Source organism: Colletotrichum paranaense (assembly GCF_030867605.1).
Source record: "Colletotrichum paranaense strain IMI 384185 chromosome Unknown Scaffold_2.1, whole genome shotgun sequence".
Classification (NCBI taxonomy): domain Eukaryota; kingdom Fungi; phylum Ascomycota; class Sordariomycetes; order Glomerellales; family Glomerellaceae; genus Colletotrichum; species Colletotrichum paranaense.
This window is the reverse complement of record NW_026848960.1, coordinates 1,714,208-1,736,411: the sequence shown is the minus strand read 5'-3', so window position 1 is coordinate 1,736,411 and position 22,204 is coordinate 1,714,208. Positions and strand designations below refer to the sequence as shown.

General features: G+C 51.9%; 10 protein-coding genes across 10 annotated transcripts; 4 read left to right on the top strand and 6 right to left on the bottom strand.

The window, feature by feature from the left end:
- Window positions 1-845: 845 nt before the first annotated feature.
- CPAR01_02467 (transcriptional regulator) lies at window positions 846-1,616 on the top strand (the record flags this gene model as incomplete). Its single annotated transcript, XM_060486754.1, has 1 exon — window positions 846-1,616. One exon carries the CDS (start codon window positions 846-848, stop codon window positions 1,614-1,616), a length of 771 nt encoding a protein of 256 aa, XP_060354082.1.
- A 401-nt stretch (window positions 1,617-2,017) lies between these two features.
- Window positions 2,018-3,457, bottom strand: CPAR01_02466 (lipoyltransferase; the record flags this gene model as incomplete). The annotated part of the gene is made up of 3 exons (XM_060486753.1): window positions 2,018-2,284; window positions 2,368-2,463; window positions 2,531-3,457. 3 exons carry the CDS (start codon window positions 3,455-3,457, stop codon window positions 2,018-2,020), a joined length of 1,290 nt encoding a protein of 429 aa, XP_060354081.1.
- A 512-nt stretch (window positions 3,458-3,969) lies between these two features.
- CPAR01_02465 (chorismate synthase) lies at window positions 3,970-5,279 on the top strand (the record flags this gene model as incomplete). Its single annotated transcript, XM_060486752.1, has 2 exons — window positions 3,970-4,004; window positions 4,088-5,279. The coding sequence occupies 2 exons, from the start codon at window positions 3,970-3,972 to the stop codon at window positions 5,277-5,279; spliced, it is 1,227 nt and encodes a 408-aa protein (XP_060354080.1).
- Window positions 5,280-5,437: 158 nt separating this feature from the next.
- CPAR01_02464 (xaa-Pro aminopeptidase family enzyme) lies at window positions 5,438-6,934 on the bottom strand (the record flags this gene model as incomplete). The annotated part of the gene is made up of 3 exons (XM_060486751.1): window positions 5,438-5,685; window positions 5,749-6,685; window positions 6,746-6,934. 3 exons carry the CDS (start codon window positions 6,932-6,934, stop codon window positions 5,438-5,440), a joined length of 1,374 nt encoding a protein of 457 aa, XP_060354079.1.
- Window positions 6,935-7,825: 891 nt separating this feature from the next.
- On the bottom strand, window positions 7,826-9,441 carry CPAR01_02463 (glycosyl hydrolase family 71; the record flags this gene model as incomplete). The annotated part of the gene is made up of 3 exons (XM_060486750.1): window positions 7,826-8,570; window positions 8,634-9,277; window positions 9,361-9,441. 3 exons carry the CDS (start codon window positions 9,439-9,441, stop codon window positions 7,826-7,828), a joined length of 1,470 nt encoding a protein of 489 aa, XP_060354078.1.
- Window positions 9,442-10,408: 967 nt separating this feature from the next.
- CPAR01_02462 (uncharacterized protein) lies at window positions 10,409-10,615 on the top strand (the record flags this gene model as incomplete). The annotated part of the gene is made up of 1 exon (XM_060486749.1): window positions 10,409-10,615. A coding segment is annotated over one exon (207 nt), but the record flags the coding sequence as incomplete, so codon positions are not given.
- Window positions 10,616-12,392: 1,777 nt separating this feature from the next.
- CPAR01_02461 (uncharacterized protein) lies at window positions 12,393-14,857 on the bottom strand (the record flags this gene model as incomplete). Its single annotated transcript, XM_060486748.1, has 5 exons — window positions 12,393-13,814; window positions 13,871-14,140; window positions 14,190-14,335; window positions 14,527-14,736; window positions 14,797-14,857. 5 exons carry the CDS (start codon window positions 14,855-14,857, stop codon window positions 12,393-12,395), a joined length of 2,109 nt encoding a protein of 702 aa, XP_060354076.1.
- Window positions 14,858-15,837: 980 nt separating this feature from the next.
- CPAR01_02460 (uncharacterized protein) lies at window positions 15,838-16,400 on the bottom strand (the record flags this gene model as incomplete). Its single annotated transcript, XM_060486747.1, has 3 exons — window positions 15,838-15,874; window positions 15,945-16,060; window positions 16,149-16,400. The coding sequence occupies 3 exons, from the start codon at window positions 16,398-16,400 to the stop codon at window positions 15,838-15,840; spliced, it is 405 nt and encodes a 134-aa protein (XP_060354075.1).
- Window positions 16,401-17,847: 1,447 nt separating this feature from the next.
- CPAR01_02459 (uncharacterized protein) lies at window positions 17,848-18,777 on the top strand (the record flags this gene model as incomplete). The annotated part of the gene is made up of 4 exons (XM_060486746.1): window positions 17,848-18,125; window positions 18,226-18,313; window positions 18,459-18,529; window positions 18,597-18,777. 4 exons carry the CDS (start codon window positions 17,848-17,850, stop codon window positions 18,775-18,777), a joined length of 618 nt encoding a protein of 205 aa, XP_060354074.1.
- A 2,734-nt stretch (window positions 18,778-21,511) lies between these two features.
- On the bottom strand, window positions 21,512-22,097 carry CPAR01_02458 (uncharacterized protein; the record flags this gene model as incomplete). Its single annotated transcript, XM_060486745.1, has 3 exons — window positions 21,512-21,560; window positions 21,616-21,846; window positions 21,913-22,097. The coding sequence occupies 3 exons, from the start codon at window positions 22,095-22,097 to the stop codon at window positions 21,512-21,514; spliced, it is 465 nt and encodes a 154-aa protein (XP_060354073.1).
- Between the last annotated feature and the right edge of the window lie 107 nt (window positions 22,098-22,204).

Below are 22,204 nucleotides of genomic sequence, written 5' to 3'. Positions count from 1 at the left end.
GGACTTCAGCGCTGCCAGGGATAGTACGCGATGTAGAAGCTGACGAGAATGAGATAAAGGACAGAAAAGAAGTTGGTGGCATGATCTGTTCTGGTTGTGATTGGTAGGAGAATGAGTTCGTATCGACGGCCAGCAAGTTTCATATCATTACTTCCACGATCAATGTGGTTCAGTCTTGTAAAGAACAAAATCTTCACTTGCACGTGAATCTTGCACAATCACCCATCATGAAGGGAAGTCCCGGTGGGGTGACTCACGTTTACCGTCGGACATATTGTCCGAGCCAGGGAGGGGCACTAGATGAGCCTTTAAAAACGCCTCGACATTTAGCCAGCTGTAATACTCCATTTGATTACGTTATGTCAATATAATCTAGTGAAGTATTACTGGAAGGGCGTGAATCATCTACCTATTCCTGACAAATCTGTGAGGGCGTTCATGTCGTAGGTAGTGGCAGCTGCTTGTCCAAGCCAAGTGATATCAGCTTCTCCGCGGAGAGCATTCAATGGATGGCCCAATCTGAACAACACATCCAATGGTATGACGGATATTACGTCTTGGTCAAGTCAATTTTGAGGATCTGGCCAATGTGAATGTGGCACCTTTCTCGGCGACTCTCGGACTCTGCAACCCAGGTGGCATTAGAGAAACTTTATTCAACTGCACGCCGGAGACAAGTGTGTGACTACTCAGCTTTCACTTGACAACATACCACGCGTTTAATATGAGACTATCTAGTTTCATAAGGAATATTTAATGGGTGAGGGAGCGCTCATGATCTCTCAAGCACTTTGACTGAGATAACACACCTTCAATACCTTTAAGCACTAGTATTATCCTACATCATGTTTATCCCATCACCACACGCGGAAACACGTATCAGCGCCTTGCAACAACTGATTCGAGACTACCCCCTCGGTGTTCTCACTACCGCCATTCCATCAGATGCCCATCCTCTCATCCTTGCTAGCCACATCCCCTTTGTCTTGGATGTGGAAGACGAGACGAGTGATGAGGAACTCGGCCGATTGAGGGGCCACCTAGCCCGCCAAAATCCACAAAGCAAAGCAATGATCGAAGCTGTCCAATCTGCCGGTACTGAATCAACGACACTCGATCAGGAGGTTCTCGTGCTATTCACGGCCGCACCTCATCATTATGTCACACCCAAGTTCTACACCGAGACGAAGCCCACGACTGCCAAAGTTGTCCCCACTTGGAACTACGCCGCTGTCCAGGCTTACGGCCGAGCAACAATCTACTTCGACAGCAAGTCAGAAACTGCGTCTGGCTTCCTATCAAAGCAGATTGATGACTTGTCCAGGCACACTGAGACGTCTGTCATGGATTACACTGGAAAGGGAGATAGACCCGGCCCTTGGAAGGTTGCGGACGCTCCTGAGCGCTACATTGAATTGATGAAGAAGAACATCATTGGCATTGAGATCGCTATCGACCGCTTGGAGGGGAAATTCAAGATGAGTCAGGAAATGCGAAAGGGCGATAGAGAGGGAGTGATCCGTGGCTTCCAGAGCCTTGGCTCTGACGGCGGTCAAGCCATTGCTGCCTTGGTTCAGGAGCGAAGCGACATGAAGGAGCTGGCAAAGACAATATGAGTGCCTTGCGAAGGAACAAAATGAAAAGACCGGTAGAGAATTGTGTCGTTGGAGAAGTCTTGCTGATAGGGTCTGAATGTGCCAAATACTCGGAGATAGAAGCCAGATGTGCGCATCTAGAAGGATAGAGAAGCAAAAAAGGTCTGAACATAACTCAAGGTATTTTCTTAAGTGCCTTGGTAAAGGGGATGGTTCGAAAAAGACATTTGCAATGATCTACAGATGAAATAGGTGATGAGATTTGCTGTTGATTACGGCTTGCTAGGCACGATATGCTGCTGTAGGCTCGTCGTCCTGGATGTAGTATCATACACTGCCCTGCCTACCCTGCCTCACAACTTCTTTATCGTACAGGAATAAGTTCTGTTCTGGATGGAAATCAATCCAAACTTGAGATTAATTTACTTTCCATTTGCCAGCACAGAGTTCAGCCACTTTCCCACGGTCGACGCTTCGCTATGGTCTAAACCCTCCGCGCGGAGACGCTCTTCCCAGTCTGCGACCTCCCAGATCTGGGTGTTGATCATGGAATTCGAGAGCTTGGCCGATCCTTGACTAGAGAGACTAGAAGACGGTCCGGACAGAGAGAAGCTTTGGACGAGGCCGTGGCGGGCTTCAAATGTGAGGTTGAACTGGACGGGGTCAGCTGGCTGTGCTGGGTAGATTGGCTACATGTTTGAGCGGTGAAGGGGTCAAGCGGGATTGGATGGAACGAAACGACCAAAGACTAGAGCTGAAGATGTTTACTCACGTTGCCCGGGAGATGAGGACGTTCCCGCGTGTCTTCTTCAGAGGGGTGTGTAGAGAAGGTGAATAGAGGGGTCTGGCCATACGTCCATTCCCGAGACTGTGTATATCCGTTAGTTTCTGACCCTGGCTATCGCCGACCGAGGAGAGAAGAAATAAAAGCTTACCCGTAATTCCTTGAGTCCCTTCTTAACCTTATCCTCTCCGAGTGCATCCTTCTCGCCCAGTTCTGCCCGGACAGTGAAGTCACCGTACATTTTTCCAAATTCGCTAATCACGGCATCCTCGAACGTCGATGTGTCGGTGATGCCCACGTTGCGGATGCGTGAGCGCACACTCTCGACGCCGCGGGCCTTGATGAAGGGTTCCGCGGGAGAGCGCAGGAAGCTGCCGATGCGCGGCAGGTTCGGGGACGAGAGGAGACACGTTCCGTGGTGCAGGGAGCGGAGACGGGTGAGTTTGTACGCCGAGCCGGAGATCTTGAACGTGTTTTCCGCGTTCACCTTTGGCTTGCTGCACGATGCCGCTTCTACGGAGGCGATGTTATCCGGTGCTTTGTCGGAGGTTCCTGAAGAGGAAGGCGGAGGGGGAAGAGTCATGACAATGTCATGGCGGCAGTTGACGGCGGCGCCCTCGACGTCGAGGGAGCGGAGGGCGCGGACGACCATCTCTGCATGGGTGTCGCGGTCAAAATTTGCAGGCGGGCAGATGACGGAGTAGTTTACATTGCCCTCATCGTGGAAGACCGTTCCGCCTCCGCTGCGGCGGCGGACGAGGTCGATGGCATCCGACGGGGGTAGAGACTTGAGGAGGGGAAGGTTGACCTCGAGCCACGGGTTCTGGTTGCGGCCGATGACGATGCTGGGGCGGTTTGTGTACAGGAAGAGGACGGTCGAGTCAGATGGGGTCATTTGAAGGAGGTGGTGCTCGATGGAGAGGTTCACGTAGGGGTCGCGAGAGTTTGAGGTGTAGACTTGGGTCTTTGAGGTTGGTGAGGCGGCGAGGGCGGAGAAGAATCGGGTTTGGCGGAAGGTTTGGTGTATTGATGGTCTGATGCGGAACAAAGTTCCTTGAATGCTACGTAGTGGCAGCATTGTGATGATCTGTGAGAGATATTGGATGAGACGGGATTGATGGTACTTTCAGATTAACATTTTCATGAGCCCCTGTGAAAAGTCTCGTGATATTCGACTGTGATTCGAAGATTAAAAGAGTGTATGAGAATAGATTGAGAGCAAAGCAATGAGTCTAAGTCAGTTTGATGAGTTTACGAGTAAGAGAGGTCGCGTTAAGGATGTATTCACTGCCGTTTGATGGCGGAACGAATGAGTGAGCAACGCGGTGAGATGAGGTTCTCAAGTAAGTTGCATCTAACAGAGTCCATTTTCTCACTAGGCCACCCACCCCTGTATGGGCAAGACCCACCCGATTAACGGGGCAATTCAACTACATCATAGAAAACCCCTCCATCCCGCAGACGGCCGATTTCTTTCTGTGGTTGACTCACCGAACATCGGCCCAGATAATTTTCCAAACTTACATACCGCTCTCCCCTCCTCTCGTTTCCCACACTCCAACTTTTACCCCCTTTATAGCGGTAGCAAAAATGTCAACGTTCGGCAATTACTTCAAGGTCACGACGTGCGTCGCCTCTTCCGACCCAATTCCTCTTGTTCGTCTCTCGTGGCCAATTGTGGACTAACATAGGATGCCCCTCTGCGCAGCTACGGCGAGTCCCACGGCAAGTCCGTCGGCGTCATTGTCGATGGCGTCCCGCCCGGCATGGCTCTGACCGAGTCCGATATCCAGCCTCAGCTGAACCGCCGCCGCCCCGGCCAGAGCTCAATTACGACACCCAGAAACGAGAAGGACCGTGTCGTCATTCAGAGCGGTACCGAGTTCGGTGTCACCCTTGGCACCCCGATTGGCATGCTCGTCCAAAACGAGGATCAGCGTCCCAAGGACTACGGCAACTCTACGATGGACATGTTCCCCCGCCCTTCCCATGCCGATTGGACCTACCTCGAGAAGTACGGCGTCAAGGCCTCCTCCGGCGGTGGTCGCTCCTCCGCCCGCGAGACAATTGCCCGCGTTGCCGCCGGCGCCCTCGCTGAGAAGTACCTCCGCGAAGCCTACGGTACCGAGATCACCGCCTTCACCACGAGCGTCGGCAACTGCCACCTCTTCCCCCCGACCCCCGAGCACCCGAGCCCCTCGACGAACCCCGCCTTTCTCTCGCTCCTCAACACCGTCGACCGCAAGACCGTCGACCAGTTCCTCCCTGTCCGCTGCCCGCACGAGGAGACCAACGAGAAGATGATTGACCTCATCAGCGACTATAAGGCGCGCGACGACAGCATTGGCGGAACCGTCACCTGCGTCATCCGCAACCCACCCTCGGCGCTCGGCGAGCCCTGCTTCGACAAGCTCGAGGCCTCGCTTGCACACGCTATGCTCAGCATCCCCGCCACAAAGGGCTTCGAGATCGGCTCCGGCTTTGGCGGCTGCGAAATTCCGGGCTCCCAGCACAACGACGCCTTCATCAAGGCGCCCGAGTCGGAGCTCCAGGCCGACGCCCAGCGCATGGGTATCCCCCGGTCCAAGTTGACCACCAAGACCAACTACTCTGGCGGTATCCAGGGCGGCATCTCCAACGGTGCGCCCATTTACTTCCGCATCGCCTTCAAGCCCCCCGCGACCATCGGCGTGGACCAGACGACGGCGACTTACGACGGTTCAGAGGAGGGCGTGCTGGCCGCCAAGGGCCGTCACGACCCTTGCGTTGTCCCCCGTGCCATCCCCATCGTTGAGGGTATGGCGGCGATCGTCCTCTTGGACGCGCTCATGGCGCAGCACGCAAGACAGATGACAAAGAGCCTGCTGCCTCCCATTAAGAGGGAGAATGGCAAGGCGTAAGCTGGTTGGAAACTGGGATGTGTTGTAAATAACGGGCATTAAAAGCAAATTCATGATGAGATTCCCCTTTTTCGGTTTGTCAGCGAATAGTCTTCTTTTTCTTTGCATTTCCCTGTACGACGTGAAGTGACACAAATTGAATGAAGAAGTGACTCATCTCACAACTCTTCCGACGTCTGTTGCTGCTTCGCCGCCTTCACCAGATGGAACTCCTCCTGTCGGCCGTAGACCCATTGCCATCCCTCTTCCTCGCCAGCCCAGTACACGTCCTCCTCCAGGGCAAACCAAAGGGTCGTGTTCCTCGAAGGTGCGTAATGCTCGACGAGAAGCTCTACACTGAACCACATACTACGGATCGCAGCCAATTCGCCAGCCGCCGAGACGTACTCTTGCATGTTGGTCATTCCTATGCGAAGTCAGCACCGCACCAGATCAACGGTCTTGTAATGGAAACATGTCGTCTTCTTACCGATAAGAGGACCAGCAGAATGTCCCCAGTCCCCAATTGGGTGTGAGTAGACCCGTCCCTCAATGCCCTCGGCGTGCATCTCTCCCAGCGACGCCTTGAGCATCTCGTTACCCGTCTTACCGACAGCAATGTTTCGCCTCACGATATCTTGAAGCTTGTTACCCTTCTTTAAGCCGTCCTTCAGATCTTGAGGCACATCAGTCTCGTCGGGGCGAAGCACGTATCCGAGATGCTGCGTATCTGTGTTCAGCCCCATAGCCGTCAACCCAAAATCAACATGGAGCATGTCCCCATACTGAATGACCCTGCCTCCCACATCTTCATCAGCAGTCGTCTCCAACCTCATAGTCCAAGGCAGCGCCTCATCGACGACGCTCACACTCGGCTGAAACCACGTCGAGAAGTTGTGCGCCAGGATCTCCTCCCGGAACCACCACTCCAGGTCCCCCGTCGTCGTCTTCCCCGGCACGACAACCGCCTCACTGAATCCCTTGGCAATCATCGCCCAAGCCGTCTCCATGATCTCCCTGTACCGCGGCATCTTGGACGTGGGCTGGGCCGAGATGAACTCGACGGCGATCTCGGGCTTGACGACCATGCGCGAGGTCCACTCGCCGCCGAGCCCGGAGGCCATGGCCTGATACTCGCCCGCGTGCAGGCCGCTGGCGAAGGCGATTTCCGGGTGCGTGTTGACGGCGATGGTGGCTGGGTTCGCGGCTTCGAGCTGGGATTTGAGCGTCGCCCAGACGTCTGCGGTCCAGCCTATGATGCAGCCGGGTTGCTGTGGGAGGGTGGCGGTGGTGGTGCCGTCAGAGGAGTTGGTGGAGCCGAGGGGTTCAGCGAGGAAAAGGCAAGTTGTGCGGCGCCGGGCGGAGAAGGTTGATGCCGGTTTGAGGGACCAAAAGACTGTTTCTTCGGCGTACTCCCGTTGGCTTATCTACCGCTCGTGTCAATACCGCCGTCTTGTGAAATGAGGGGGGAGTGAGCGAGAGCGAACCAGCCAGGCGTCGACGCCGTGTTTCTTGAGGAGGGCGGGGATGCCCGCCTTGCGCTCGTCGGTCCAGGCATCCTGGATGCTGGCTTGCTCGCGGAGGGGCGGGAGAGAATTATATTTCGGCGTTGGATCGCTGGCCGCCTGTTGACAGAATATAGCGGCGGCAGAGAGTAGTGATATGAGCCAGTGCATTGCGGATCTGCAAATACCTATATCGATCTCGCGGGCGGAGTGAGTTGAGGATGAGTGAGGTTGAAGGGAGGGGTGATGAGGTTAAAGATAGGATGGAGGATGTGAGATCGGATGACGTCCCGGATGCCCCGTTTAAGGAATGCAGCTCTGAAGTTGAATTACTTGAGCGCAATGCGGTAGGTCGTCTAGTCCCGGAAAGGCAGCTCGATGATGGCAACCTTGGATCTCACGCTGCATGGATGCTGATCCCCGCCCTCGGTGAGTCTGTTCACCGAGATCGGGCATTACATCGCGCGACAAGGGGTCGAGATTATCGTACATAAACGCCCGCACTGAATCAACTCGTCCTGGGGTTCACGTGCGGGAGAGTTCATTTCATTGCTCAACGTGAACGGCGTAGTAGAAGTGCAAGATTGTGTGTTTTGATTGAGGCTTTTTGCTCCAAAATTCTTGCGAAAGTCCAGGAATTGAGGTGTGTTCTATCTAGTTCTATATAGAGGGGTATTGGTATTGTACATGAAAATTGCCAGTTGAAAATCATAAAGCGTCATAATGCTATCGTCCCTGAACTCATGCATTAAAATTGTGAATGTGGCTGTGAATGCCTAGTGAAGTAAACATGAACAGGAGAAGTGAAAATTCGACACCAAATTGAGACGCTCTATTGGAGTATGTGTCAGTCATTTGCACGAGAACGAAGGCTGACAATGCTATACTCACGAAGTTATGCCCATGTTTGAGACTAGTCGAGTCTGATGCGTCAACTTGTGTCCAAGATTTGACTGAGCCTAAGGAGATGTCTTGCAGTCGTAGTCGCAGTTTTCCAGTGGGTTAGAGACGTTCGGATGTTGACATCTTGATGTGTCCCAGCTATCGCAGTCGATGACCCGTTCACACCACTCCAGCAACAGCTAAGCTGACGAGAGCGAAGATAACGTATATCAAACCGTTTTGCGAGAGGTTGGATGCCCCAGAGTCATTGTCACTGGCTGTGGATTGAGGACCACCTCCAGTCTGCGTGGGTGACGGGCTCGGATCGTCGACGTGGAGGGCATTCGTGCTGCCCGTCCAGGCGTTCCAGTTGGTCAAGCCGCCAGGGCATTCGTTTGCAATCTTGCGCCCATCGATCTTGGCGATCTCGGTCCCGTACTTGGTCATGGTGATGACGACGTCACCGGTGCCCAGGAAGGGAATGCTTCCGTGGTACACCCCCTTGCCGCCATCAGGGGTCGAGGTCCAGTTGCCCTTCTGCGCCTTGCCTCCGACGGAGACGGTGACCTCTGCTGCAGACGTTAGGAGGGCCGAGTAGAAGATCTTATCACGGACAACCTGGGCTGCCGTCAGGGTCTCTTGGTCGTGTGTGACTGCGTTGGCTATGGTACCGCCGTCCTTGCAAGAGAGGGCGGGCGAGCCGCGGTACCATGTCATAAGGGCTTCGTCCTTGATCGAAGGGGCCACGGCGGCTTTATAGCTGTCGATGAGGTAGGGGAGGAAGTGGCGCCAGCCGTCGTGGGGATGGTCGAGGGCGTAGTTGAAGGGGGCTTCGCCAACTTCGAAAGCCTCCATGGCGTTGGTGCGGACCGGACCGATGTGGTGTGATTCGCCGTAGTCGTTCCAGGAGATGATTTGAACGAAGCTATCGATTGTCAGTTACTCGAATGATAAGAGAGAGACAATAGTTCTTGCAAAATTGACTTACGCAGGCATCACATCCATCACCTGGTTCCAGCGATCGTACCAGAGGTCATCGCCGCGCCACACCCAGTTCTTGTTGTAGCCAGGGAGGTTGGTATAGAACCAGGGGGATACGGGCATCATGTAAGGCTTGCCCTTCAGGGCCCAAGCATACGCAGCGTCACTCTTGTCAGTCATGTCCTGGTCACCGATTGGCCACGCGTTCCAGCTGAACAGCCCATCAGCAACGCCGTTTCCTAGTGCCAATGCGTCCTCGGGCGACACGGAGGACCAGTCGGGGATGAAGAAGGCGCCTGTCTTGTTCTTGATTTCGATCCAATCCTCGGCGTTCTCTGTGCCCTCAAAGGTCGAGGCGAGGGGCTTGTCGGCATACTTGAAGTACTCGTCGAGCTTGAAGTACTTCTCTGTCATGTCCAGAATAGTCTCCTTGGGCCAGGGCTTACCCCCATGGTAGCCGCCGTTGTAGTCAAAGGAGAAAAAGAGCTGGAATCCAACATTCTTGGCGGCGACGAAGGCAGTCTCGAGAGACGAGTTGGTGTTGGGGTCCGTTAGACCCATGTTAAGGGCGAAAGCGTCGATGTGGGCATCCTTTGCTATCTTGAAGTCATCTTCAAACTCGCTGAGGGTGTAGTTCTTGGTGTTGATGAGCTGGCGAAGTATGTTAGCAGCTGAGACATCAGACGATGAAGTCAAGGACCTGGTAGGGATGCCAGCATCAGAGGTGAACATACCATGAAGTGGGCAAAGACGGACGCCGCTTGTACTTGTGTAACTACGGCCAGGAGGCCGGCGAGACAGGTGGTGAATTTCATCGTCACGGCGAACAAGAGCTTGCGTGACACGCAGATCAAGTCGTCGATGTCAAGTGTGATCGACACGGAAATCAGAGTTTACAGATCTTGCAGGAGAGCCACAATACCACATGAGAGAGACCAAAGGCCACGGCCGCTGCATTATGTATCGTGGCCTCCTTCACTTAAAGAGGGGGCCATGTCAAGTATGGCTCGCATATCTACCCATCACGTCGGTTTCTGCCTTGCGAACCGGTCAGGGCGACCACGGTACCGCCCCTCTGGCGCTGTACGCCATTGTCCACGATGACCCCCTGGCATGGCGACAACCTGACTCCATCGCGAGATAGGCAGGTAGGCCAACGGTAGGCGGTACATGCGGCTGGAACTACACGGCCTCAAACTCCCACCGTCAAACAGACAAGCAGGGGGGGCCTGCTCGTCTCGGACAGGGTTACGAAGGGCGCTTGCCTGATAGGGCTACGTGAGAAGAACAGGGGGTGAGTGCTTTGTGAGACGCCGTTGGATGTGTCTCTGGACAAATGGGCTGTGTGGATATCGGTCTCCAACGTCTAGAGTGGTTTCTCTGTCTGCTGTGCCATTTTGTGTCTCTTGTGCCTCTTGTGCCTGCTGTGCCGCTGGACGACGGCGCGAAAAGATGCAGCGGGCCAAGCCTGATGATTTGGATAAGGCCGCTTTTGCCGTGGGAAATTGCCTCGCCCGGCTCTGCTTACTCTGCATCATGAGTGCGATCCGAAGAGTTCTTGCTGGCGGTGAGGGAAATAGCTTTCGCGCGGCGTTTGATACGGGAACGTGAGTAAAAAGGTGGCTGTAAGAGCTCGTGTACGTTCGTGAAGTTGGCGCGATATGTCATCCAAAGTGAAGCCCATCGAAAGCTTCTGTTCCTTGCGTTGATCGGATACGAAGTCGGGAGAGATCGACGGCAAAACACGACCCGAGAAATATTCCTGGAGACTGAACGTGGTAGATCTGCTCAGCGGTACGGTGTTTCGGGACCCTCTGGGCCTCTTGTCCTCCTCCTCCAGAGACCCATCTTTCCAACTTGGCTTTTTGCTTGAACCCTGCCAGGTTGCTCGCCCGACATCTTAAGCTTGTTGAGCCCGCCCAGGGCCCTTCAAGACCAATCATCCGGAGACTGCCGCGCAGCCGGACGTCATGCCGGATCCTACACTAGCGGCTTTCCGCTCACCCATCGCGACACTCACGATCCCTGTCATCTGACGGCCTACACGTGCGGAATCGGCCGAGCGGCCCCTGTCCGTCACATCAAAACCGCTCGCCAACTGACTGAGTAGATAGCCTAGTAACGGTCTGCCTAACGCAACCTGCAGCTGTGCCTCTAGATTTAAGATTAAATAAGCAAATGCTACGGTTGTTTACAGGACAGGTTCCGCTATTACCCAGGTGATTCTAAAGAACCGTGCATTGTCGGATATCTCACGTCCAGGGTAAGGGACTGTATCGGCAGCAAGGGTTCCGTGATGGATACACGTATCTGCCCACTATTCCCAGGCAGCACCGGGCAATATTGATGTCTGTGAGTCTGTTTAACCATGTTGTAGAGGGGCCGCCGTTGCTTAGCCATCTTTTGCAAAGCTTGGCTGTAGTCCACCTTCGTGTCGTCCGTGGCGCCTCGTAGTCGCAGCCAACCACACTGTTGAGACCCGATCGAAACATTCAAAGAGTAAGGGACGTGCATACTCGAGAGGGAACCAGCCTTGTGGGGGGCTTCCTTCGACGTTGAAAACGAGAAGATGTACGGATACCGGAGCCGGCAACGTCATCGGCGGTGGGCTAGTTGACAGTAAGTGTATCGGAATCCCGCCAAATCGCATACACGGAGGGCTGTTTAGTGGCTCTCGTGGCAGCTGTCAGGCTATTTCAGATCAGCAAAGACGGATAACCGGCGGCTTGGGTACGGTTTGCACCGGGCTGACGAGACCAAAAACCCCATCTGGGCGTCGCGCTGGTCTCAGACAACGTGCGCTATCGCCGGCCAATCGTCCGGACTCCCTCCGAGCTCCTTGCGACAGGGGTTTCGTGCTGAGCAAGTCGCACTTCGCACTTTGAACCAACCACACAACAGACAGAGGGGGGGCAGAAAATCACACCAACACTGACATGGATGGATTCTCATGTCGCTGGGCTGTCAGCAAGATATCCGACCACCTCGGTTATTCATTACCCCGGGGGCAATCACAGACGCCAAGGAAAGAGGAGGAGGATGACTGACTGTATGAGTCCATGGGTACAAGACAGAATCGAGGGGGGGAAAAGAGGCCAAAAGAGCAGAGCAAAGAGAAAAAAAAGACCATGTTCCAACAGCATGATCGAGAACCTTAAGCCGCCCTGTCCCCTGACCCTGTCCGAATCCACTGTTCTAGACCCTTTGAAGTTGAGTTGCAGCGAGTTGCAGTGACTTCAGAGCCACCGATTTGGCCCGCTCTTTTGCGTCTCTAACCAGAAAGCGAAAGTCGTTCACCAGTCAATTCCCAGCCGCTCCTGTTGGTGTCTGTTAGAGCAAACGCGCAAAAAGGCGGAGTCTCGGCTTGTAGATCCGGATAACCTGTTTAGCCAGGCGAACCTCAACGGTCACGTTATCACCCCAACAGACATAGTTTTATCCATGATGCGCTTCATCTTTTGCAATTGAACACTTGTAGAGCCATGACTTCTGCGCTCTTTAACATCACTGTGGAAGTATCCGAAAGACTGCGTTTTAACGTACTACCTTAGATTGAATTGCTGGCATTTCAACTGCATTGGATTATCCCATCACTGAGTCTAGGACGACATAGTAAAATGTTTGTAGTTTCCAGCTAGAGGCTTGGTCAACTGGGCCCTCAGCTCGACAGCAGAAAATGTCGGCAACTAATCAGCATATTGTTTCTTCATCATCCAGTCATATTTCCTGGTCCATTGCCTCAATGCTCAAATTAGCTGTCTCTGAACTAGAAGTTGGTGCCATCATAACCAGTTCCATCGCCGCGGCCACTTCCCGCACGGTTAGTGGTGACATCTGGTTGAGGAATCACCTCATCGGCGTATCGTGGAAGATCCGAAGGGTTGCTAGGAATGGTCACCTCATTCGTAACGACACTGACCAAAAGGTTGTTGAGGTTGCTCCTGGCCTGGAGATCACCATTGGGCAAAGTGACACGCCAATGGAGGTTCTTCTGCAAGTAAGGGATGACATGCTGCGGTGCAAGACTATCGATCAGGCCGGCAACATATCGCTCGACGAGAGCGAGAGTGAGAGGGACCTGGCCGGTGATTCTCTGTCCTGAAGCACGGCCCTGTTGACAGTTTTTGCACGAGGTGTTCTCGTCTTGGCCGAAGGTGGCAAAGGCACCGACGTGAGAGTGGTTGGTCACATACAACAAGGGAACCGAGTCGTCGGGATTGCCCAGGAACACGTGGACAACGTAGTTGCCTCCGAGTTCAGCCTTTTCGGCCTTGATGTTGACAAGCCATTCGAGGTACTTGTTGTCGGTACCAATCAAGCTCTTCAGGTCACGATCCTCTGGAAGACTGAATACGTCTAGCTCATTGGCCTCTTGGAGTGGCTTTTGATCATCTTGTTCCGCAGCCAGCGAGAAGGTTGAGGCCGAGACTGGAGAGTTCTCGGCCTTCAAATGTGCCTTGGCACGACTCTTGAACTCCTCGGTGGAGGATTTGAAGTCTTCATCGCCACTTCTCAAAATGTTGGCAAATGAGGCGGTCTTTCCATACACACGATCCAGCTCGTTGAGGATGGACTCCTTAGTGGGAAACTTCCAGGACTGAGTCTCCGGGTAGACGTAGCCAAACTCAGTGGTGTATCTGACACCCTCGGACGTCCAGAAGACTTGACTGTCCTTCGTACCCAACTGGGCAAATGGAGCCAGCGGGGTTTTGATCGTCTCCGGGTCACCGGCTTTAACGATGAAGTTACCCCAACTCTCGCCCGCACGTTGGTCAGTCACATAGGTCGATGGATCGTTGGGGTTATCGTGGCAAGCTTGCCAGATAGCGAACAGCCGGTCGACATTGGTGTGATGGAGCCAGAAAATGGGGTCAAACGCGGCAATTGCTGGGTTGCCCATGTGCCCACTGCCTCCAGAGTAGGTGTGGATGGCATTATGAATATCTTCAATACTCCCCCATTCGGCAAAGTTGGGCTGACCTGGTTGCTTCGGAGGATTGAATCGATTGTGGGACGCAGATCCAAAGTCACGATACGACTGAAGGATGAAGATGACACGCTCCGTCAGGTTCTTCCCTCTTGAAGCCTGTTGAGGGTCTGTTCCAGAAAAAAACTGTGTCAGTCTCTGAATCATCCTGTTGTTGTTGGGCTGGTCAGGGTAGCGAATGGTGCCTCCGACCCTCGGGAACTAAGAGCGCCGATCAGCATTACGCATACATAGCGATGGTCTAAAGATAAAAGTACCTGATTGATGCTCGTATTCGTGCGCGACTCTCGGAATTTGTAGGTTGCCAGTGGGTTTGGGTCGATACGAGAATCCTTCTGGTTATTATGGGGACGCTTGACTTGGACCCTAGCTTGGGATGTAGCCTCTGCTGGGAAGACTCCAAGGTCAGGTCGAGCCCAGTCCCAGTATGGCATTCTGAAGTCTTTGGCCGCCTTCACATAGTCGCTTCGACGCTCATTCTCATCAAAGTCGTTGGCAACAGCGTTGACGTGCTTGTATAGCTCGGCCTGAGCCACGTTAGAAAAGGTCACTTTGACGGTGGGTGTTAGAGCTTACCTCGAATAGAGCGAGATATGGACGGTGCCAAGTAAGAAAGAGGATCGAGCTATGAGTGCAGAATCCGCCGAAATCATTGTCGACTCTGACCATCTTGTTGTTCCAGTCCCTGTCTGGCCATTTCTTGTACGGAAGCCCATGAATACCTGCTAAAGTCAGAACCTTGCAATCCTCATTCCATACATTTTAGCCTCCAGTGCATTAATCTGATCGGACGGGAATGTCACAGTGTATAAACAACGATATGGGTGCCATTAAGAGCGGGATTCTGTAGCTCATCTGGCCAAAAAGCAAAAGATGACTCCTCGTCGGAGTCGGGGAATACTTGTTAAGTGACAAGCAGATATCCTCGCCGCCAGACTATTGGGGGATTGATGCATGTTGACGCAAATTAAAAACTTGTACTTGCCTGCAATCTCGAAGAAGGAGAGAGGCGCGCTCTCCGGTACCGAGTTTTGGAATCTCTCCAAGCCCAAGAGATACAAATTCCACTGATCAGGATGGTCCTTGATCATGTCGCGCACTTCCATGCGCACGGGAGGTTTGGCTTTGGGACGTCAGCTATGAATGACAGAGGCGGATTATACCAATTGTCATGAAAACATACCTGGATTGTCTGCCTTGATGCCGTGGACAAGCACGGGTCCTTGAGTTCCATCTGAAGACATCTTGAGAGTGAGTGAGTCTGATGATTGGTGATTTAGGTATGAAATTGTCACAGATAACCCCGGAGTGGATGGCTAGTAGACACCAAAAACATGGATTATATATGTATAGCTGTTACTCCGGAAAAATCATGCATGTTTCTATGTACACAATATTGCGACACCTTTGCCAAGTTTCAGGCAGAACTGTTGCCTGTAAAATATCCTTCAGATTCGTAATGGTGGCGCATATCAACATAAGATATCTCTTCTTCGGGAAAGAAGCCGGAATGACAGAGTAAGCACGGGGCTCTCAGCCAGCCATGGCGTCTCAGCTGCTTTCGGTCTTGCGGCAATGGCCCAATGATAGATTTACTGGAATACTCACCGAGATTACGGGCAGATACGATAGGCTGCTTTCTAAAACATTGAAAAAGTATGTTTCTTAGCCTGCAGCTTACCTCGGGATCAATTTTGGTGATGGACTGTTTGTCAAGTTGTTCCTGCTGATGTCTAGGCCAAGACTTATCAGCTTTGGGGGTGTAAGCAAAGGCTGCATATGGAAAGAGCAGGTGAGATGTCATCATCGGTGGCTTGAAACTTGAATTGACAGGAATCAAAACATGACTTCGGCGATACCCCAGTTAATGTCCTCGTCACGCCAAAATTGAGGAACACGGTCATTCAGAAATAGATTTTGCGATCAAGCATGAGATATTCTCAATGATTTTCTTGAATTCCGATTCTCTACTCGCATATTCGTAAACTTGTGTTGCGGAGTCATAACTCAGGACTTGATCGGCTCAAGTTTGCTAACATAGGCACATGCACATGCATTGACAGGTTTCACTCATATAATACAAAGACGAATTTATTCAAAATTGAGAGTAACCTCATGAAACTAAGTAGATAGAAAGCTTCTGATCCTATAAATCAGGCGAATGAAGGAAGAAAAAGACAATGCAGTCGCGACATCAAGAGAAAGAGCGAGTAGGTGAGTTCGGTTATTTTCCAATGCAGCTGCCGGCATTGGGATCGGAACTATAAGACACTTGTTAAAGAGAGATCCTCTGGGGTCACTGTGAAGATTGGGAGTCGAGGACGAACTTACATGTATTGCCAATTCCAATAGGATGTTTTACCTCCTCTGTAGCAACCATAGGCCTCCTTCGACAGCCCAGACATGCACTCGGCTTGTCCTAAAACTCGTTTGCCGGTGTTCAAGTTCTATGATCGTATTGTTAGAACACCTCGATTGAAATAAGAAGCACAAAGCAAGATCCACTATGCAAGACATCGCTGCGTATCCAAGTACCTTAATGGTAAAGTCCCACTTCAAGCCGTCCGCCTCCTGCATGCAGTATGTTCGACTCTCCTCGCCAACGAAAGACTCTTTGGCTGCACCGGCTATAGCCATGCAGGCAAGAGAAAGACGGTCCGCGTTCAAGGCTAAAACCTTCTGCTTGAGCCATGTGCCATAGTGGCCGATCATGCCATTGGGGAAACAGTCGGCATTGACACCGGAGCTGGCAATCGCCATAGCGGCAAGGAAAGCAGTGGGCTTCATATTGATGAAAGTGAAGTTATTGAATCAAGAATGAGGGGGTTTTCTCAATGAGATGAGTGGATGAGAGACACATTTACAAAGAGAGGTGACATAGGTCAAGAACTTATATAGATACGAGTGCTCACTACGTGTACTCGGACTGATTCGAGATAAGTTACTCCTGGGGTAGTGCTATTCCAGCTATTCTTAGTTTCGGTGGGATGACTGCGCCATCCGAGAGCGACCATCCCAAGCACCAGACTAACTAGAATGTGCAGACGTTTGTCGCCTCGATCTCATGGTGCGTGCGGAGTTGGCCAATGCTGATATCTGAAGTATGTTGTCGCATCCAAAGCAGAATATTTCTTTTGCTGCCTGATGTTCAATCAATCATGAAGCAAGACCAAGGAGATATCCTTGACGCTGGACCTCTCCTGGCTCCAAACATCTTTGCTATGATGATTGTCGATCTGGTGATAAGCTGGATTGGCAAACACATGATTTCGAAGCCCACAGCAAACCAACCTCACCTAAATGAAGGCATAGTCTTGACTAAGCAAACAGCCAAGTGTTGAATTTTCTTTGTTCACAGGTTTCATGGCTTACACGAACGAAACTGTCGTTCTGCCAGTGTTGTCTGCGAGATTTCCTCTCGACTGTTTGCCTCAGCTGCGTGATAGATTGCATTCCTGATTGTTAGCACGATGCCTAGTAAAGTCATATTTGCTCTTCACTACCTCCGACTCATCTCGGCATACATATCACGAGATCGTAGGCCAGTTTGCACGCTCAAGCCAGCGCGTGGCTTGAGAGGTTGAGGGTTACTTCTTCGATTGCAAACTGTTTAAAGTAAACCTACCCGCCGTGCCACAAACTATTCCGGGACCAGGTCTTCGTTTTCATCCCTTCACTCGGAACTTCACTGGAAGATGAAGTTTGTGTCACTACATGTGTAACATGTCAATCTTAGAGGCAAGAAAATGAGATAACACATCAACACCAGTATTTCCTGGATGCTTTCAACCTAAGACAACATAATGCATACACGGACAAACAACGCTGTTTGGGTGTTGACTCCATATCTCATGGCCATCGTGTGTCGTCCGGAAATGCTGTTTTCAGGTGTGTCAAATCCTCGAACGGGAAGAGAATCTGATTTTCGAGTCCAAAATAACTAGGTATTCAAGAGTAGGCGTGCGAGGGCGCAGAACTGGAGACTGAACACACAAACTGGAAACTTGAGAAACCGGTGTCCCTTCGGTCTTACCTCAGCCAGCGGAAGCTTACCGACTGAAGCATCTCTTTCTAGGATGAGGTTATCGGAGCTACGACATCAGACGTGAAACCTCAACTATATAATAAACCCCAGTTCCCACGAACCTTGAGGTAGTGTCACAACAGAACTGCAGCATCATCTACCTCTTTACCAACATTACCTGTATCACCCGATCTCTTCAGAGAGTACAACATGCAGTTCTTCAAGATCTTCATTTGCAATGTCTTGTGCCTCTCCCTGGCACTAGCGGGCGTCATTGTCGACGGTAGTACCCGGAATATCACCAGTGATACCGAGGACCAGGAACTCAAGAGAACCGTCCCTGAGCCAGCCATTACCATCACAGACAGCGACGAAATGCTGATGCTCGACTCAATGAACGCTGGAAGGGCTACTTTCGAAAGATTGCTTGTCGAAACTGGAGAAAGGCAAGATGGCATCTCAAACTCGCGACGTGATGTTGAATCACAGTAAGTAAACCAAGTGTCTAAGAGAGGCTGTCAATAGCTCTAGTCGAACCTTGTTTGCGAAGTAAAAATACTGACTCGCTCTTTTCCTTGGGCTCACTAGAACGACGGACGTCGAGATCCGTGAACTTGCCCTCAATCTCACCGAAAGGGCAGATCTTGTAGCCATAAGTGACTCATTTGCCTGCTGCGTGAGTAACTCCATTCTCTTGGCGTGTCAAAGGCGCCACATCAGCTATGGCACTTCTCATTGTAATCTGCTCGCCTCTGTTCTCGACAGAAGCTTTCCATGAATCATGACATGATGCTGCCTCTGACTAACACCGCAACTAACAGGTCACCTGCGTGTGGGCATGTAAAGTCGCCATCGAGAGCATGCACCTTACCCAAGCAAAACAGTTCCACAAGTGAGCCAAGTTCAACATATATCTACCTAGGATCACATATGAGAATATAGTGCTGACGCAGGTTTAGATGTTTCTGGTTGGAATGTTTTGCTGGATCACAGGCCTGTGCGAACCATCTGATGGATTGGGCCAAGTATGTTGGTGGCGGTATAGATGACTTCCCAACCGCCGCGCAGTTCGCACAGGCTTGGAAACAGGTTTGGCGTCCAATGTACGAGCCACTCAATCAGAAGGCGATTGAAGAATAATAGTACTTCGCACCAGTCATATTCTCAACAGGGCGTCAGTTTGCCTATGTGAGCTCTGTAATATCGCGATGCAGAGAACTGTTGAAGTGGCTCTTGCGGTAGTTGATGTCGCGGTGCGATAAGTAATAGGATTTGGCAGCACGGAGATCGTCAGCTTTCAGTGGTTTCATTAATACGAGATTCGGATTTGTTATAGTTTCGGCTCTTTGAGAAGAGTAATTAGTAGCAATTGATGCCAGTCTCAACTTGGCATATTTACCGAACTCGAGGGCCGCGATGGCAGTTGCTTCACCTTGGATGTTAGATGATAGGTAACATACTTTGCTATATAGATGATTTCATCAGTAATCAAGCTATATCTTTACATTGTATCAAGTTGCAGGACTTAGACTAATGTTACGATACGGAGGCTCAAATCAAGATCCAAGACGGACTGGTTATTTCTAGTATCAGACTTTCGAAGCCGCCTAAGGCTGCGAAAGAAATAGGACTTTCATTGCCATTTAGATCTTTGCTCGTTCATCTACTATACAAACAGTGAGCCCGTACAAGTACCTTACGTCCACGTAGTCCCGCGTGGTGAAGTCAAATGACCCATGGATCGACGGCGCAGTCCACGATCAAAAACACCAACGCTGTTGGGGCGAATCATATGGGCCGCCAAGTTGTGAGATCCGGGAGAAAAGGTCTTCGCAATAAGCACATACTGTCCCCAGCGGGCCGGAACTTCTAATAAGTTCTCTTATCTTAGCACAACGTTCAGTTTACTGCCGCCAAGTTCAAGAACATTGCCAGAACCCCACAGAGTTGTGCCTTGATTGCGGATCTAACGAGGTGAGGAGCTGGCCTCAACCAGGATATTAGGGTTGGCTGCTAGATCCCCAGGCGAGGAGCGATTACAGTTATCTGCTAGAAATACGCCGTAGACAAGGGACTGATGCTCCCGAGACTGTCGACGTGCTCAAATCGGCGCCCCAGTCGTCGATGTCGTCAGCTGCCGCCGGGAGCGGACCGGCGGGCGGGCGGTAGGCGCACATGTGCGAGTCGCCAGCTGAGACTGTTGATGACGACGCTCGTCTTCTTCGCCGCGAGAGGAGAGAAACGTTGTGCTGACCTTTGGAATGCTCACTGCCCCGCGGGACCGCCGGTATCATGGTCGAGTTGACATTGTCAAAAAGGATTTGGTGTAAGCCTATCATCAAGGTTATTCCCTTATGCTGACGTGCCGATAAGCTTGACTTCTGAAGGGGGCGTTTCTAGGCTCATAGGAATGCAGGTTCACGGTTAGGGGCGATAAAAACCAAGGGCGTCGATCGGGTATAATATTGCTTGCTGGGCGACAGGACACTACCCAAGGGGACCAAGGGAAACATCGGTAGACAGTAATTGGCGTCAAGGGCGGGACTGAAGAAAGTGAGGGAAATGTCTCGGGTTTTGTAAAGAATGGCGATGGACCACATGCGCGACTTTGTCGTGCGACGCGTACTTACAACGGGTTGTGGGCGGTAATCGTGAGCAATACTCATAAGGTGACGAAGCCTCGTTCGGTTGACCCATGTCGTTGCGTAATCACAGACATTGGGTATAGATTCCGTGAAGTTCATTGCTCTGGGCTGGTGAATCGTCACGCTTGCGTTTGTCGCAAGGGATGAACAGGACGTGGTGGACTCCGACTAATGATATGACCACCATTACACTGGACCCCTGACCGAAGCCACGCGAGAATAACAACCGCAGTTGTGTGGAGTCTATCCGCTGCTGTGGGATATACGTGTTTCGAAACATTTTCTGGGGAATGCTGGGAACATGTGTGGGTAACCTCGAAACAGAGTTCGGATCGGGAGAAAAGATCGACATTAACAGCGACCCATTTGCGCGGCGTCATGGAACAATGTGCCCCGTCCGGCGAGGGTTATCCGAGGGGAACGGGTATCACGCAATCTGCGGCTCGATTAACGTTTGAGGAGTCAAGACTTGCGGCTCAAATTCGCATAGAATCTGTGTAGATCCTCTTGACCTGGGAACTGGACCCAAAGAACTTGATGAAGAAAAGAAGTAATGCGTAAGGCTAGGGATAAGCAATAAATGCTCAGTTGCCCTCTCCTTTCAAGACTCAATTGTGTAAAACATGGCTCGCGAATAAGTAAATGAGGCGGGTCAGAGACATGTCGTCCGGGACTGATGAATACTTCTTGTCATCACGGCTGTCTTGTCTCACTCAATGAGCGCCACGTCTCAAGCATCGACAGCTGTCGAATTCGATGACACCTCAATGCTCATCCATCAGCGATCGTAAAGTCATCAGGCAGTGTCTCGCGAAGTAAGGACGAATTAGTCTTAATTATTACACATGAATGTGAATATCATAACAGTGATAGACTAGTGCCAGTCAGAGCTGGTCGTCATGTCTCCCATCAAACCGGTCATAAACATTTTCCCTTCGTAATAAATCGCTCCAAACCACCAGGCCCTTCAAGTGTCGTCCGCTTTCCAAGGCTCATACGTGCCGCAGGCGAAAGTACGATCAAGGCTACAAGCAGGGTCCCGAAGAGATCGAATGAATGAGTGATCAAGTCCATTGAATTCGTAATCGAGGAGATCTCTGCGAGATCCGAAGGAGACGGCGGCGGTGACCGTACGTTCCTATACAAGCTCGACTAGGGCCTCCTCCTACAGCCTCGTGCCTTTTACCTTCCTCAACATTGAGCCTCGAGAAACAGATGAATGGTCTTTCTCATCCCCTCAAACTTTCCATCTCCACGTCGAACGAGATGTTTACAAGTCTGTAACAAGTTAGCATCTTGAAAACTTTGACTAGTTGGAGTATATGGCAAGAACTCACCCTCGCAGTAGTCGACAGTGGTGGTGACAGTGACGGTAGGCTTGGGCGCAGTGGTGGTGACAGCGGTGATGCCCCAGCAAGAGCAGGCGGAGGAGTAGGCAGCAGAGTCACCACATGAGGAGGCGTAGGCGGGGATGAGGGTGGGGAGAGCGGTGACCTGGCGGTTGGCGATCTCGCCGTTGCGGCGGAGACGAGCGGGAGCGGCAGTGACGGTAACAGTGACGGTGCTGGATGAAGAGAGTCAGTCTATAAGGAATCACCAAGGTATTATACTGATGGAGAGGTCGACATACGTAGGGGAGGGGGTGACGGTGGCCTGCATGAAGGAAGAGCAGTCGGCCTGGCGGGAGGTGATGGGGAGGAGGCCGTCACGGGTACCGGTGACCTGACGGTTGCAGTTGTTGCCGGCACAGGCGCGCTTCTCGACGACGGAGCCGAGAGCCAAGCTGACGAGGGAGAAGATGACGGCGGCCTTCATTTTGACGGTTGGAGGAGACGATCGACTGAGGTCCTAAGAGATGGATGGGAGTTGATTGGATGGATCTGGTAGGAAGTCGGTGGATGAGGAAAGGGGAAAGGAGGGAG